The 15,540-nt window shown below is 46.5% G+C and overlaps 1 protein-coding gene and 1 pseudogene across 1 annotated transcript in view; one reads left to right on the top strand and one right to left on the bottom strand.

Annotated features, from left to right (window-relative positions):
- LOC125701101 (nucleoporin NUP42-like) overlaps window positions 1-15,540 on the top strand; it is a 30,229-nt gene that overhangs the window by 1,587 nt on the left and 13,102 nt on the right. Inside the window, 4 exon segments of the mRNA XM_048962656.1 lie at window positions 521-559; window positions 562-741; window positions 744-924; window positions 926-13,549. Coding sequence (XP_048818613.1) covers window positions 521-559; window positions 562-741; window positions 744-924; window positions 926-1,079 — 554 coding nt within the window. The 3' untranslated portion in view covers window positions 1,080-13,549.
- Window positions 2,539-3,466, bottom strand: LOC125701098 (uncharacterized; annotated as a pseudogene).

Raw genomic sequence — 15,540 nt, 5'->3', positions numbered from 1 at the left:
CCGTCCTTGGACGTGTTTAAGGCCAGGTTGGACGGGGTCCTGGGCAACCTGATCTGAATGTGTATGTTTGGTGGCCCTGCTAGGCAGGGGGGTTGGAACTACATGATCCTTGAGGTCCCTTCCAACCCGGGTGATTCTGTGATTCTGTGATTCTGTGATTCTGTGATTGCTCGTGGCCAGCGTTTGGATCAGTTTCTCAGTTACGTTCGGTTGGTCGGCACACGTGGGTTTTTGCTTTAAGCGTGGATTGAAAGACACTTGCCTGTGTTGGAATGTAGTTTTCACGGATGTATTTGGAAGTTTTTCAGCCACTTTGGAAAGTGGTCACTCCACCATTACCTTCTCTTGGACTGGGAGGACAGTAAGCCCCAAGCACTGGGTTCCCAAGTAAGTTTCTGCATAAGGAACCAGCAATTAAACAGGCGCTGATAAGTGTTCTTCTGCAGCACTGAAACGCAACTGTGTTTCAGTATGGCAGGTGCACCCATCCTCAGCCTTCCTATCCATTTCCTCACTGCAGGCTCTCCAGCCAACAGCAGCAGCGGTGCTGCCCGCTTGTCCTTGCAAATCCCAGCGTCTCATCTGGAAGCGCTCCAGCTGTGGGGAGCTCTGCTGCTGCCTCCAGTCCTCCTGCCCTCGGGGTGACGTCCTCCCACAGCTGTCCCCATCCTGTTGGGACTGGGGATTCTGCAGCTCCATCCGCAGCCTGCTCCTCACTTAACGCTCCTGGAACGGCCGCTGGCCATGGACTTCTGGGCTTCCGGGCCCTGCGAGCCCTGCTGCGGCAAATCCTTCCAGCACCGCTCCGCTTGCTGTCGCTGCTCCCAAGGCAGCTACAGAACCTTCTCACCTGGGTGCAAGCAGTGCTTTGGCCGCACCGACTGCCAGTGCCTCTGCACACAGCGCCGCGTCTGCGCCTCCTGCATCCACACGGCATCAGAGCAGGGCAGTTACACACACCGAAGATGGAACTAACAGCCGGAGAGCTGGAGCAGTTCAGAGCCAAGAAGTTCAAGCTAGGAAAGGTCCTTCTGAAGCCACCACCAGCAGACCTTTTGTATGATAAGGATTTAAGTTAATTCTGAAGTTATATGCCTTAATTAAATATAAATTAATGCATTACATTATATTATTTACATAGGCCTCAATTAAATAGAAATAAATATACTATATTATTTACATATGTCTTAGTTAAATAGAAATAAATATATTTTATTATATTATTTACAAAATATATAAATAAAAGTTGTTCTGTGACTCTTCCAATAAACAATGTTGTGATGGAGCAGTGAGTTGGAATGCTTTTCTGTGACTTAAGTTCTCATTTAATTTCTTTAGTCTTTTGTATAATCAGTGATGATCCAGGTGTTATAAGTAAGAAACATACAAGAGAGTTTGGCTAAGCAGGTTATTACACCAAAAAGAATAGATAAAGGGCTTACCCTTATCCTGGGCTCACTGGAAAGCTCCAAAGGAGGGATCTCCAAAAGAGACCCTTCCCCACTGGCAGTCAGTTCTTCAATGGGGTCCAGGAGAGAGGCGCAGCCAGGCTCCATCCCTTCCAGCAGCACAGCGCATTGCCTTCACTGTGTTCCCAGGGCTGATCAGCGCTCACCTCAGGTGATCAACCAGAGGTTCAGGCTGTGATTCAGCAGCTCCCATACAGTCTTCACAGTAAGATACCTCGTGGTATCAGCATTTCCACTGCGCCGGTCCTAGGCTCATAGATCTTGAGCACTGGCCAAGCAGGTGGCTTCTGCCAAATGCTTCTCCCACTGCTTTAATCTTCCTTCCCCCATTGCCTTCAACTTCATTTTCAACAACCCGCTGTCCTGTTGGATTTTACCAGCAGCTGGTGCATGCAAGGGAATGTGAGATAAGTCCACTCGATGCCAAGATCTTTGGCCCAAGTATTTGCAAGGGAACTTTCAAAATGCGGGCCCCCATCTGACTCAATTCTCTCACTGTAGAGAAGACCTAAAATATTCAATCCAGCAACTGTTTTGTGTGCACCTATCTGTCTATCTATCTGCTACATCCCATTTCATCTTACCCATAAATCTTGTTAAGCACACACGTAGAAAGCAGGGTTGTTCAGCTGTGCCCTTCCCCAGGTCACTCTGCTCTCCTCAGACCCCCAGGTCTGTCCCAGAAGCATCTTTCATCAGCCCTGCCTAGAAAGTGCTGCCTGCTTTTGTAGCACAAATTGACTAGTTGATGGTGAACTCCTGACTTCCTCATGCCTGGAACAACTCCATGGGCCTCCTCAGCCATCTGCACCAACCCTGGATGTTGTTTGTCTCCACAAACAGCATCCCTACCACCGCATGTTCTTTCCAGAGTTATGCTCCCCCATCTCTGACTAAGAGAGTGAATCTGCTCTGGATCTTCTCCAGGTCTTTGTCGACTGCAGCATGCACTACAGAGCTCACATCAGGACATGTTCTGTAAACTCCTACTGCCAGTTTCCTTGTGGCGGATCCATCATTTTGCATCAAGTCCTTTAGTGCCGCCATTCCAGCATTGAAAAAGTGAACATTAGGGGCAGGACGGCTGCTGGCAGGGAGAGGAAACGATGGATTCAGACTGCACAGAATAGTGACACAGACAGTGCCACGTAAGTGTCTTGGCTTTCGTCTTGGAATTCCTTCCTCTGCTTAAGCCTGTGGGGACGCCTTGAAGGCTGAGAGATGGGGGCAGGAAGGCTGCTGTGTTTCTTGGCACTTGTATCAAAGTGTGCCGCTCAGGCTGCAGCCAGCTTTCTGTAAGGGCTGCCTGCAGGCTGCTCCCGCTATGAGACTCCCAGTAGGCACAGCAGTAGGTACCTTCATCTCCGTCCTGTGTGCTGTGAACTGAGAGAGTGCAGATTTTATTCTCACTTTTATAAGACAAATATCTGCTCCTATCGGATTCAAAATCATAGGAAACTTGTAATTCTGCTGTCACAGAAAGGAGCCGTTCAGGAGCTCTGGCAGGCAGCTGTCAGTACCAGTAGATGTAGGCATTCTGAAAGTCATCTATGCCCTCGGCTTTGTACTCAATATTCACAGTTCTGGATCTCGTTCTGGTAACAGATGGTGGACTCTGTTGCAGCAGCACTTGTGCATGTACGTGTATCAGAAGGAGAGAAAAGGCAGCAAGCACTGCCAGCCTGCTGCCTGCAGGTGCATGCAGGACAGCCTCCTGCTGCTGCTTCCCATGGGGAGGGGAATGGATGCAACCAGGCTTCAGCCAGGGCCAGAAGTGGCAGCAGCAGCAGCAGCATTCTTCTCGTGGTGCCTGCTTGCCTGTGCCCCAAAGCCCCCAGCTCTGTGGCAGGGACAGGGGCTGTGCCTGAGGGCAGGATGTGACTCACTGGTGGCCACCCAGAGAGGGGCCCTGGGCAGCCAGCCGGTGATGCTGTGAGAAAGCAGCACAACAGAGGGACCTTATAGTCTGGGCCAAACAGTACAACAAACGCAACCATTCTAGAGCCACATAGGATGTGCCTAGAATAAAGATGCAGAGGGAAGGTCTTATCTGTTTGTTCGAATGGAAATGGAACAACAAAGTCCTCTTGTCTTCTGAGACCAGGAAACCAGAAATGTTGACAAGCCACAGAACGGCAGTACTAACCTTTTAACTCCAGTGCACTGCGAGATGTGATGGTGTGGAATACTGACCAAAAAACATAAAACCAAGACAAGAGAGTGTCTCTTGAACCGAGGCTGCGTCCTGTGACGGAGTGCTGTGTAGCCATAGAGCCCCTTCACTAGTTGGGTGAGCACAATTTTTCTTTCTATGATTACTGGTCTACCTGTGAATACTTTGCCTGCTATCTCCAAGAATCTGTCAGAAGCAGTTTTGCTTCTTTGTGAGCAGGGCACCTACATTCACTTTATGTTGTGTGTTCAAAGTTGGCCTACAGTGCTAGTCTGCAGCCATATGCAAAGCACAATGAAATCATTAGGGAAAACTTGTGCCAAGACATCTGAAGGCACTTCTCCAGAAAATACAGGTGGGCAAAGCACTCTGCATGTTATCTCTGCCTTTCATCTCTTACCCCGATTCCCTGAGAAGGAAACAAAGGTGCAGAGGCTGAAAGGGAAGCACAGGGCACTCTGGCAGTCCCCCAGTAGGGATGCATGAGGGACCGTGGCTGTGCAACATGCCCACAGAGCCACTTGTCTTGAACTCTGAAAACTACCTGCAAGTCTTTGACTGCAGTGACTCTGAATAGAGTGCTCACCCTTACTACTGAGACACTAACAAGCATCTCACATAGTTACATTTAGTACAGTTGGGGCAAAGGTTCACTCTAGCTTGAATACATGGAAAACATAATTTGCTCACAAGTCCTCCTAGGGTAGCCATAATGGCTGCAATCAAATAAATCAGCGATCTCTACTTGCTGCTGTCTTCCATCCCAAACATTTCACTGTGGGAGGATAATCAGCTAAGACTACAGATGAGCCTTTAAGAAATTAGCTTAGGAGTTACTGTGCTGTGATCAAGTTACAAAACAAGAGGCTCTAATTCTTGGATTCAAAGTGCATGAAATTGCTATTCAGGGTGAAGAATGATCATTTAATAGACCAACCTACTTGCCTTTCATCTGTCTTCACCACTTTCACCACAAGGCGTACAGAAATGCCATTAGAAATTGACAGATTTCTCAGTTCATACTCAACCTCCTTTTGTAGGATAACAAAGACTTAATTGCCACCTCTAGGTTAAGGTATATCGGGGTAGGAAGGAAAATGCTTGGGTATTTCTAATGAAACTTCAAATAGATGGGATTTCATTCACCTTCATAATTTGAAAACTTGTAGCAGAGTGAATAATTTTATCATGCTTCTTTCCTGACCAGGTTTTACTGGTAACATTTTCTCGAAACCAAGGTTTAAATAAAATGACTAAAAATTAATGTGTTTAAGGTTGAAGAAAATAAACAGAGAAAACTTCTGAGTTTACCACTGAGTCTTCTGTCAAGACTCACTGCGCTATGTGAGGTTATGAGCACTACACTATGGGTTATGAGCAAGCTCTTCCATGAGGCAAATACTGGGAGGAGGACTGTACCTCTCACACAAAGGAGTTACACCAAATTCCAGTATCTTCATTTTTCAAGGCAAGGGGGACTAAGAACTGACATTTCAAGACCAAGTCAGGGAACCTACTGATTAAACACTAATGCAAACTGTCCCTTCTCTGCTATCATCAAGGAGGGACAGCTATATTAAAAAGAGAGCATAATTCTGTTGATTGATTTGTTGAGTTTCTCAAGGTTCTGACATTACAGTTAGCAGTGAAATACTGAACTCTACTTGCAGTTGGTCCTGAGGTGAGAACAGAAAATACTAGATACAACAATTCAGTTATACTTAGCTTTGTACATGTGGAATTTTAATATATTCTTCGTATCCTTAAAAGATTTCTGTGTTCATGTGTATCTCCCACGCACACATCTACTCAAAGAAACCTTGAAGAGCATCTGTTTAATCACTGATATTCTGGGTAAACTAGCCAGCTTAATATACATTCTTTTCTTATAGGCAGCATACAACCCACCTCTGACAGAAGAGTAGCTTCCAGCTGATGAACTGAATCACCTGGTTGCCTCATTGGTACTAGTACAGATCTGTCATTATTATCGTTGGCAATCTAGTAACATTAGTCTAGAGACTAATTACGCAAATGTTAAACTTGGAGAATTGGATGTCATGGGGCTCTCTGACTTCACATCCACGATATACACATTTTAAACATTTCTGAAGTGCTTTCTTTTATGAGCATTTGTCTGTTTCATCTTACAGGTGAGAAATCCAGATTTACCGTCAAATAGGTTCTACTGCAGTGCACAGCTGTTCCTTGCACTGCATTTTGGCCAGGATCTTGCATTCTCTGGGGACTCAGAGCAAAGTAATTTGTGTAAAACTAAGCAGATTAACATTTAACTCCCTTTCAGGCAAAGCCCCTGACCATGAGGCTTTCAGCTTTGCTCCTCTTGATGTTTCCTCACTATGAGCGTGAGACAACTCTACGCTGAGCAGTTCATCAGCAGGGTCTGCCTGGGATGGAAGACCCTTTCCCAGTTCTGGGCCTATTTGAAGCTGACTTTTATTTCTTCTCTCCAAAGTCTCAAGACAAGACTGAATCCCGTGTTCCTGTATTGTCCTATACTGGTCAAGTGCTCTCATCACCTTATCCAACAGCACAGCCTTAAAAGTGCACAGAACTGTGCAGCAGTTCAGGACATACAGGACTGCTGAATGTGACAGGCAGCTCCAGACACCCAGACTTGTCCGTACCAGCAGCAGGAAGCAAGGAGCACCCTGCAGCACCTCAACTTTCATCAGGTGCCTTTATGTGGGGACCTGAGTCAAGTTCCTAGCTCCCATGTGGACACCGACAGAAGGACACCTATGTTCAGGAAAGTAGTTGACTGGAAATTGAATCTCACTCTTCCTCTTCAATACTGCAGTCTTCTGTACAACGTTTTTATGAGAACAGAAAAAAAATCTGTAAAGATATGATTTAATTGAAATTTGTCACCTTCGCCTGATATTGAAGAGCACTTTCCAATTTGATACATGAAGAAGGAAAGACAGTTCAATCACTACAATCTCCACTAGGTGTTTTTTATCTCAATCCATCCAATATTTCAAATCCCTTTTTGCATCCTTGGTATTCACCCAATAGCTGATATTAAAATCCACCCCATCTTCATTCTCATTTTCATCTTTACTGATCAAAGGTATCTAAGATAATCTGTGTTCCTGAGCAGATCCCACGCAGCAGCCCAAATACAAAGTGACGTAGAATAGAAAAAAGTATATGCAATAACTGCTTCTCCTGCTGTCAGAGAATCACCGAGGTTGGAAAAGACCTGCAAGATCATCACCAACAGTTCTCACTAAACCACGTCCCTCAACACAAAATCCTTGAAACACTCCTTGAATGCCTCCAGGGTCGGTGACTCCACCACCTCCTGGGAAGCCCATTCCAGTGCCTGACCACTCTTTCAGAGCAGCAGTATTTCCTAACGTCCAACGTGAATCTCCCCTGGTGCAGCTTGAGGCCATTTCCTCTCGTCGTCTCACTGGTTACATGGGAGAAGAGGCCGAGTCCAGCTCACTGCAACTTCCCTTCAGGTAGTTAGGTAGTTAGTTCAGGTAGTTAGCTGTAAGGTCTCCCCTGAGCCTCCTCTTCAGCAGATCGAACAATCCCAGCTCCCTCAGCCAAGCTGATAACAGCCTACAACACTCTGTCAAAGGGAGGAGCTGCACAATATCATAGCAGGTTAAAATTACTCAAGTTCCCCAATAGGCAGGAAGGTAAATATTAAAACGAAAGTCCAGCTGGATCAAAATAACCAAACATATGATTTTCAATAATACAAATTTTAATTTCATTATTAGGGAGTCACAAACTTCATGGAAATCAGAAACTAGGAGGATTCACCACTTCAATAGATTTTACTAACGGTGTTTTATCATGAAGTTCTGCACTGATATCTCAGGTCTCCTATAAAGCTGCAAGTAAATCTGCCCCTCCAGCAAGTCTGCTACCTTGAACACATCCCATATCACACTGCATTTGGGAAGAGTGACAACTGCTAACTCTTCTTGTACACCTGTTTGTGCATTTACCCTGGAGGTCTCCCTTTAAGCAGTAAGCAAACGCTGTCATTGCTTCAGTTGTGTGATGAGATCAATGTCTGAAGCAGCCTGTCTGACAGTGAATCTCTGCTCTGAGGAAGAAGGTCAGATATTACACGGACTTCTTCATCATCCACATCTGTCACTTTTATCTCAATCTGTGCGTAACTGTCTTATTTTGTAGGCTTTTTCCCAGCTGCAAAGTTCAAGTCTTTCGCTTCTGCCTTGCCACACATTCCACTGGAGCCACAGATAGGTACAAGATGGGCACCTTATCAGATGTTCCCCCAGACAACAGAGGAGAAGCAGCCAGCACAGCTGCTTCTTCCACATGGCATTTCTTATCTCCCTTACAGTTCAATAAAACAGGAACAACTTCAGCTGTCAGTGAAGTGCTTTCTGAAAAGGCATGCTGCTTTGGAAAGAGTACAGCCATACTGCCACATTACAGTACAGGATGAACCACAGATAGCATACACTACAATTCACACTGAGATGTACACACATACTAAATAGAGAATTTTTTAGATGGCTTTCTTAAAGTGACTTCCAGCTTGAGGCAAGGCAAAAATAAGAGATACATGAAATGAATACATAACAAGCATTTCAAGTTAAAAAAGAAAAAAGAGCATGGCTCAGATAAGGTCATTTGCAATAGCTTAACAGCTTTTGGAATAATATTCCATGGTGATGATGAAAGACAGATGGAATCTGTGACTGTGATAAATCTTCAGTACTTAGAGATGAGCAAGGACTACATGAAAATCTTTCAAAACGGAAAGACTCACTGGTATGCCCTTACCTTGGTCAGCTGCTCCCTTTTAACTATATGCTGATGATCATAAAGACAATTGCCACAGTCTAGTTCAGGCGATGAGTAAATCCGTGGAGAATACTCAGTTCTGCAGCGCTGCCTGTCTTGTTACTTTTTTGGCAAAAAAGGCCCGTGGCTGAATGGTGCCTTCAGAAAGACCTGACATTTCCCACACGAGCCTTGAAAGGAACACGTTCTATCATCTTCTTCTCCCTACATGGAACATTCCTTCTTAGCCCAGGTTTTTGATTCAACAGAAGGGGAATGCAAGCTCATCAAATATGCCTGTAGTATGTGCGGGTACAGCTCTCCTGAGTTCTGAAAAACCACATCTTTCTTCTGCTAAAGGTGGATTTGGCACACAAATTTGCCCAGAGAATACCAGCTTCTGTATTTTCCTTCATCATTCTATTCCATTTAGTCAGAGTTGCAGCCAAACTGAGAACACCACGAGCATTGCTACAAACACCTCAAATGAACTGTAACAAGGCAGAAAGAAGATCTGAACTTTAGACTAAGGATGACAGCCCTACCATTCCTGCCTGAGTTGGTAGCCCCATTATCTGGAAGCAGTTGTGAAGTGAGAGCACACATGCACACACAGCTCCAGAAATCAGATTTCCTGCACCATGAACAGACCCCTTTCAACAGTCATTGTTTTCTCAGAACTTGCAACTTTCCACCCTGCAACAAAACATCATCCTTCAACCCAGCAGAGATCTGGGTTGCTTCCTTTATTTTTTGAAAGTTACAGTTTTTATGAGATAAGCAGAGGCCAAGGGGGGAAATTGGACATAGTGCTCATTTTCTGCTGAGCCATACCTGTAACACACTCTGGGATCCTGTTACTTTCTGCAGCAGGTCATTTTTAATTGCCTTACCATAAAATACTTCTTAAAGCACTGAACATTAAGGGATTTAAACCTCTTTAATGCTCTTGGATGGCAATCTCTCAAGACACGGTGGTCCCTGCATGGCCCCATGGTGCAGTGTGGGCTGTACCCCAGTGATGTAGCGCATGATGCCACACTCCTCAACTGTGAGCACGGTGGTGCTGTGGGTGGCATCGCAGTCAGTGACGATGATGAGGATGCAGCGTGTTTCAGGATGGGAATCATTCTCTGCCCTGAAGATGTACTCCCTGCCACACCCCCCTGCCCTTGAGGGGTAGGGGTGGGCAGGGGGCAATGGGGACAGGAAGGGGGTAGAGGTGGGTGTGGGGACACTGGGAACACAAAGAGGACCATGGGGATATTGGGAATGGACATGGGGATAGTGTGGATGGGGGGGCACTAGGGATGGCGAGGAAGGCGTAGGGACATTGGGGGCACAGAAAGGACCATGGGGAAGTGGGGGGTGGGTGGATGAACACTGGGAGGCACTGGGAGGAGGGCATGAGGTCACGGTGTGGGTTTGGGGACACTGGGGAGGTGACTGTAGGGTCACTGGGGATGGGATGGAGGGAATGGGGACACTGGGACAACAGAGGTGGGCATGGGGACGTGGGGGTGGGAGTGGAGATGGAGCATTGGGACATTGGGGTGGGTGGGGGGACACTGAAAGCACCCACAATGCAACATGGGGTGATGCACAGTGACCATGGGGTGATGTGTTCTTTTTTCTGTTGTTTCATGGCTGTATGGGAACTGTGAGGTCATAACCTAAAACAGTGATTGAGCACTTGGTGAGGGGTGTAGCCCTGCAAGCACTGGTGGGAGCAGTTCACCTGGGATGGGATGGGGCTCAGCCTGGCTCCACCCCTCCCTGACCACACTTAAGGGCTGGAAAGCATTGTGGCAGCATCTCTTCTTGGAGACTGCCTCTTTTGGGGTGGAGGATCCTTTCTTTATGTTAGGGCTGTGAGCTTCTCTTTGGTTGGTTGGTTGGTTTTTTTTTTTGTTTTTTGAGGAGGGGGAGATCCTGACCATGTAGAAGGGCTTGGAGGGGTGAAAACAACCTGGAGGCTGTTTTCTTTGGAGCATGAGTGAGTACTGGTCCTTGGAATGGGGTGAGGGATTACTTCCTTATCTCAGGGCAGCAATGCACTTTTTTGGGGGGGGGGATATCCTGCCCACATTGAAGGGCTGGCAGTTGTAAGGGCAACATCTTTACTTGCAGACTGCTTCCTTAGGAGTGTGGGATGAGCTCTAGTCCTTGGAATTGGGGTGAGTGATTTTCTTAATTTATTTTGGGGCTGTGATCTCTCTCCTTTTTGGGGGGGATTCTGACCACATCTAAGGTTTTAAGGTCTAGCAGCCATAAGGGCAGTATTTCTTCTCAGAACCTGACTCCTGTGGTGTGTGCGGTGAGTTCTGGCCCTTGGAATGGGGGTAACTGATTCCTTCTTTATTTCACAGCTGTAAGATCACCTTTTTTGGGGGGAGGGGAGTTTGTGACCACATTTAAGGTCTGGCAGCCATAAGGGCAGCATCTCTACCTGGTGGTTATTTTCTTTATCGTGTGGGGTGAGTGTTTGTCTTTGAAATGGAATGAGTGGTACCTTCTTTATTTCAGGGCTGTGAACTCTTTTTTTTTTTTTTTTTTTTTTTTTTTTTTTTTTTTTTTTTTTTTTGGGAGGGGGTCCTGGCCACGTTTAAAGGCTGGCAGCCACCTCTACCTGCAGAATGCCTTCCAGAGAGTGTGGGTGAGTATTGGCCCTCAGGAAGGAGTGAGTGATTTCTTCTTAATTTCAGGGCTGTGAGCTCTGCCATTTTTTGCATATCCTGAACTGGATTAGAGCAGTATCTGTTATGTGTGTCAGGGCATGACAGTCAGCAGTATGCTAGGGTTGCATGTAAATTGGAGAAGTATGAAAAGGCAACTGCAAATTGCACTATTTGTTACTAAAAGTTGTAAGGAGCAAGATGATCTGTTTTGTACCTTCCTCAAGGCAGTCTAATTTTTCTATAGACGAAGGTAGGGAAGGAGGTGGTTTCTTTCCCTATTTCTGCTATTTTAATGTCCTTCTCTGATTGAACTGTATCTCATTCTTTTCCTGTTCACAGTATGTTGTGCATTTCTGTATCACAAGGCTTTTAACTTTTTATAACTACCATAAACATAACATAACAAGTTGTTTTTTTCTTTTGTTTGTTTTGGTTTTTATTTGGTAAGGCTAAAAACCAATTCTACTAAGATTCTAGGCTTGTCCTACCTGAAACCCACAGGACACACACAGCCCAGCTCAGCTCACACTTCTGCCTGCTCACCCTGCCACGTCATCTGCCTCCTGGAGCAGCCCAGCCTGGCCAAGGGGCACAGGGAGGGCATAGTGCAGTGCAGACAAATAGCATGGCCCCATGCTTAATGCTTTGCAAGAAAATGATGTCAGCTTTCAAAGATTACAATTTGAAAATAGATGAATTTGGAAAGGGTCTAGAGGCCCACCAGGAGAATGATCCTGGGATGGAACAAAGTATTCTGACAGTTTTAAAGGCTGTAGATGCAAATATATGTTCCTTTCATCTTCTTTTATTGATTTTTTTAATTAGGGAGAAACCTTGCTAACTTATCTTGTTTTACAAGGATTTGTTTTGCAAGCAGGTGTTCCATTTGGGCTCTGTATCATGTGTTGGCTGCATGGATACAGCATGCAGGTGGAAAAAAATGCTGCAGACTCTGAAGAGAGTAGAAGCAGGAGAGAGGCTGCAGTGGAGGAGAGAAGAAAGATGCACTTTGAAGCAGGGAATGCCGTGCTGACATGTTTTGAAAGCACTGCAGGCAGACTCCTTCCCAAAATTTCATCCCTCTCTCAAGGTCAGTAAGTAATATTGTGCTTGCTTAGAGAGATTCTGGTTTAGCTTACTAGTGCTCCTACTGCACTTGCTTAGGGAGTTTCTGCTTGCCATCTTCTGGGGCTATCAAAAATGGATACCTGTGTGTGTGCACATGCCAAATAAAACTCATAACTCTGAGCTGCTCTGTGTAGTTTGCTTGCCTCTGCTCCTGAGACACCCTGTCTCTCCAATGCAAACATATCCTGAAACAATATTATAGGCAGAAACACATTGCAAAATGTGCTGCACATCAAGAAATGCTTTGTAAAAACAAAACAGCACAACTGGAAATAGCCTGTCACCTTAACAAATAACTTTGAACCAAGTTAAAACTCAAAGGGAATCCTTAATAAGACTTGATAATGTGGCAGCAAATCTGATGGCAAAAAAATCAAAACCATTTTCTGATTGTGAGTTTGTCTCACAAGACTGTAGCCAGCTGAACTGGAGAAATATGAAAGTCTTTTGAACAAAATTTGGAGAGTTAAACTGCTAATATCAATTCCTGTGCTTTGGCTGTGGGTGAAAATGCTCATGTTAAATACAATGGCTCAACTAATCATTTTTGTTAGAGGCATTCATAATGAATTTCAATATCAGTGAAGAAATGGCTCCTCTGGTGGCACTGAAAAACAAATAATTCTCCTGATTTATGTGAAGTAGAAAAAAACCAAAACAACATTAGAACAATTTTCTTTAACCCTTGTCAATATTTCTGGTACATCTACTGACAGTGCTCCAGTGACAGTTGGTTTAAAAAAAAGAAAGTGAGACTTATAAAATTAAGATATAATATTCTTACGTGCTTAGCAGAGGTTTGCTGGGTGTAGAGAAGTTTTCCTTGGTTTTCTTCGTCTTTTTCCAATTGACGTAATTTTCTCCTCCCTCAACCCCCATCGAACTGCGTTTTTCCTCTGCCATCACGGCAGGGAGAAGAGCGCCGGAAGCTGCGGCGTGGCTGCGCGTCGAGCCAGTCGTTGTTGTTTCCGCGGTCTCCGGTGCCCCCTCGTGGCCAATAGGTGGAATTGCGGCCGTGTTTGTTTGGCGCCGCAGGCACCAGGGCGCATGCGCACAGGGACGCGGCGCTGGTGCTCCTCGCTCTGCGCAGCGAAAACGCCGAGCTTTGTTATGGTTAATCCTCGAGGCAACAGAGCGCATGCGCCAGGACACTCATAACTAGCATTCAAATCTACAAAGCCTCGAGGTGCAGGCGAGCAGTCGATTCCTGGAGCCTGCCTCGGGAACAGACTATTGTGGCTTCCAGCGGCCCCTGCGCCCCTCGCACGCGTAATGAGGAGTCGAAAACAACGCACGCGTAGGTGAGTACTTGAAACTAATCAAGCGAAATAACCTGCCGGGCCGGGGCTGTTCGCCGCTATGTTCGCTATTACCTGGAGGACTGATGACCATAGAGAGGCGGCGGATTAGCTGAGTAGAGCGGTTAGAACGGCACTTCCGCATTTTGTACGCGCATGCGTTGTGGTGCTTGCGGGACGCAGCGGCCGTTCCGCGCATTGGCCAGGAGGTGGCAGCAGAGACCACGGAAAGAACTTTTCCGACGGGACTGGGGGAGCGGCGGCGCAGTGCCTGGCGATCCGGTCTGTGTGCTGTGAGGACGGGAGAGGAGCTCGAAGTTAGAAGTGGAGGGGTTGTGGGGGGAAAGACGAAGAAGAAAGAGGGAAACTACTCCAAACCCAGGAGAGCTGTGCCAAGTGCATATAAATAGCTTTAAAAAAAGAGGTTTTTTTTCTTTTTTTCTTCTTTCTTTTTGCCAGCATCTGCTGCATTGTTTCTAAATATTGAAATACCAAAATGCAACTACCCAGCAAATTTAACGATAATGGGATTAGAGCCCATTGGCAGAAAGTGCAGGGCCATATGAATGTTCACTCAGCCTCTGTCTTGTTTATACTTCCACGTATTTTTCTTCAAAAGCCTTTCTTTCCCTGCGGGTTTCATTTTTGGCTTTTTGTTCTTCTCATGCCATAAAATGGGAAGTTCTAGGTCCTAGCAAGTCTAAGCAGCCAGATCTAGCACAAAGCTGCAATTTTGAGTTCTGTGTGGACCATGACAGTGTTCCTACAAAGATTACCAAAAACTGCAGTTCTCCCCCTAAGTTTACAGATGGAAAAAAATTAATTCACCTGCCTAGAAAGAATTGATGTGTCACAGCTGCCATTGGCAAGATGGCCCGAGAGTTGTGTGGGTGCATCTGGCTATGAGAGGAATGTCTCTGTGGAAGGACAGCTTGTTCCCCCCTCTGATGGGGGCAGCTTCTCAGCTGCCCTACCCTGGTCTTCCTGCAGCTGGACGGATAGGCCAGAAGGGCACAGGGTGCGCAGACCCTCCCCGGCCAGCTGCAGCAGTTGCTCCTGCCAGCACTCCCTTTCCCCCCGACCATTTGCATTTTGCAGGCTGGAGCCCTGTGTGGCAGAGGAGGAGAGAGCTGCAGGCAGAAGGAAAACAAGGTGCTGGGATTCCTGCAGCTCGCTGCCAGCTGTCTTCTGTGACATTTTGGGGGTGGGAAGGGGACTGTGGGAGCACCCTCAAGGCTCTGGGCAGGAGGGAAGGAAGCAAAGATGCAGCTGCAGGCAGCGGGCTCTGAGCTGGAGCAGTGTGGCCGGGCACTGTACAGCTCCCAGTCTGGGCACACGGAGCAAATTTGTCCAGCTGAGGGCTGCAGGACTGTCCTTATCAAGCACTCCCCCATCGCACAGGTCTGCAGCGACTGCACCAGTTGCTCGAGCTCTTCCCACTGCAGGAGCTCAGAACTGACAAGAACCCTGACCAAAGCAAGTAATGGCAACATATGCACACAGATACACAGCTGATACAGAATCTGGCACTTGACAGTCCTCCCAGAGCTTCTTGCTGCTTTTTAGGCTGCTCTACAGCTGTTCTGTCCTTTTCCCCCTCATTCCCCTATGTCTTGCCCTTTTCTTCACCCTGTGCCTTCCCCATTCCTTTTCCAGGCTTTCTCCTTTCTTTCCTCGCTTCCTTCCCTGTGCCTTCCGCCTGCGATGACCCCATGTTCTGCTGCTGTTCTCAGCTGACAATCCTTAAACTGCACTTTTCAAAGACATGGGATCAGGCTGCATACTATCACTGACTTAAAAAAAAAACAAAAAAAAAAACCTAAAACACAAACAAACAAGTGCAGTATTATGTATAGATAACGAACTCTTACTTGAAAACCAATAGCATCTCCACATCCTGGAGCGTCACCATCACCCCCAGGTTGGGCTGGTGCTGCTCATCTGCCCTGCAGTGCTGCTCAAATGGCACCGGCACCTCCTGGCACGGCCTGCCA

This window comes from Lagopus muta, chromosome 16 (genome assembly GCF_023343835.1).
Source record: "Lagopus muta isolate bLagMut1 chromosome 16, bLagMut1 primary, whole genome shotgun sequence".
In the NCBI taxonomy this organism is placed as follows: Eukaryota; Metazoa; Chordata; class Aves; order Galliformes; family Phasianidae; genus Lagopus; species Lagopus muta.
This window is presented reverse-complemented; position numbering and strand designations above follow the sequence as displayed.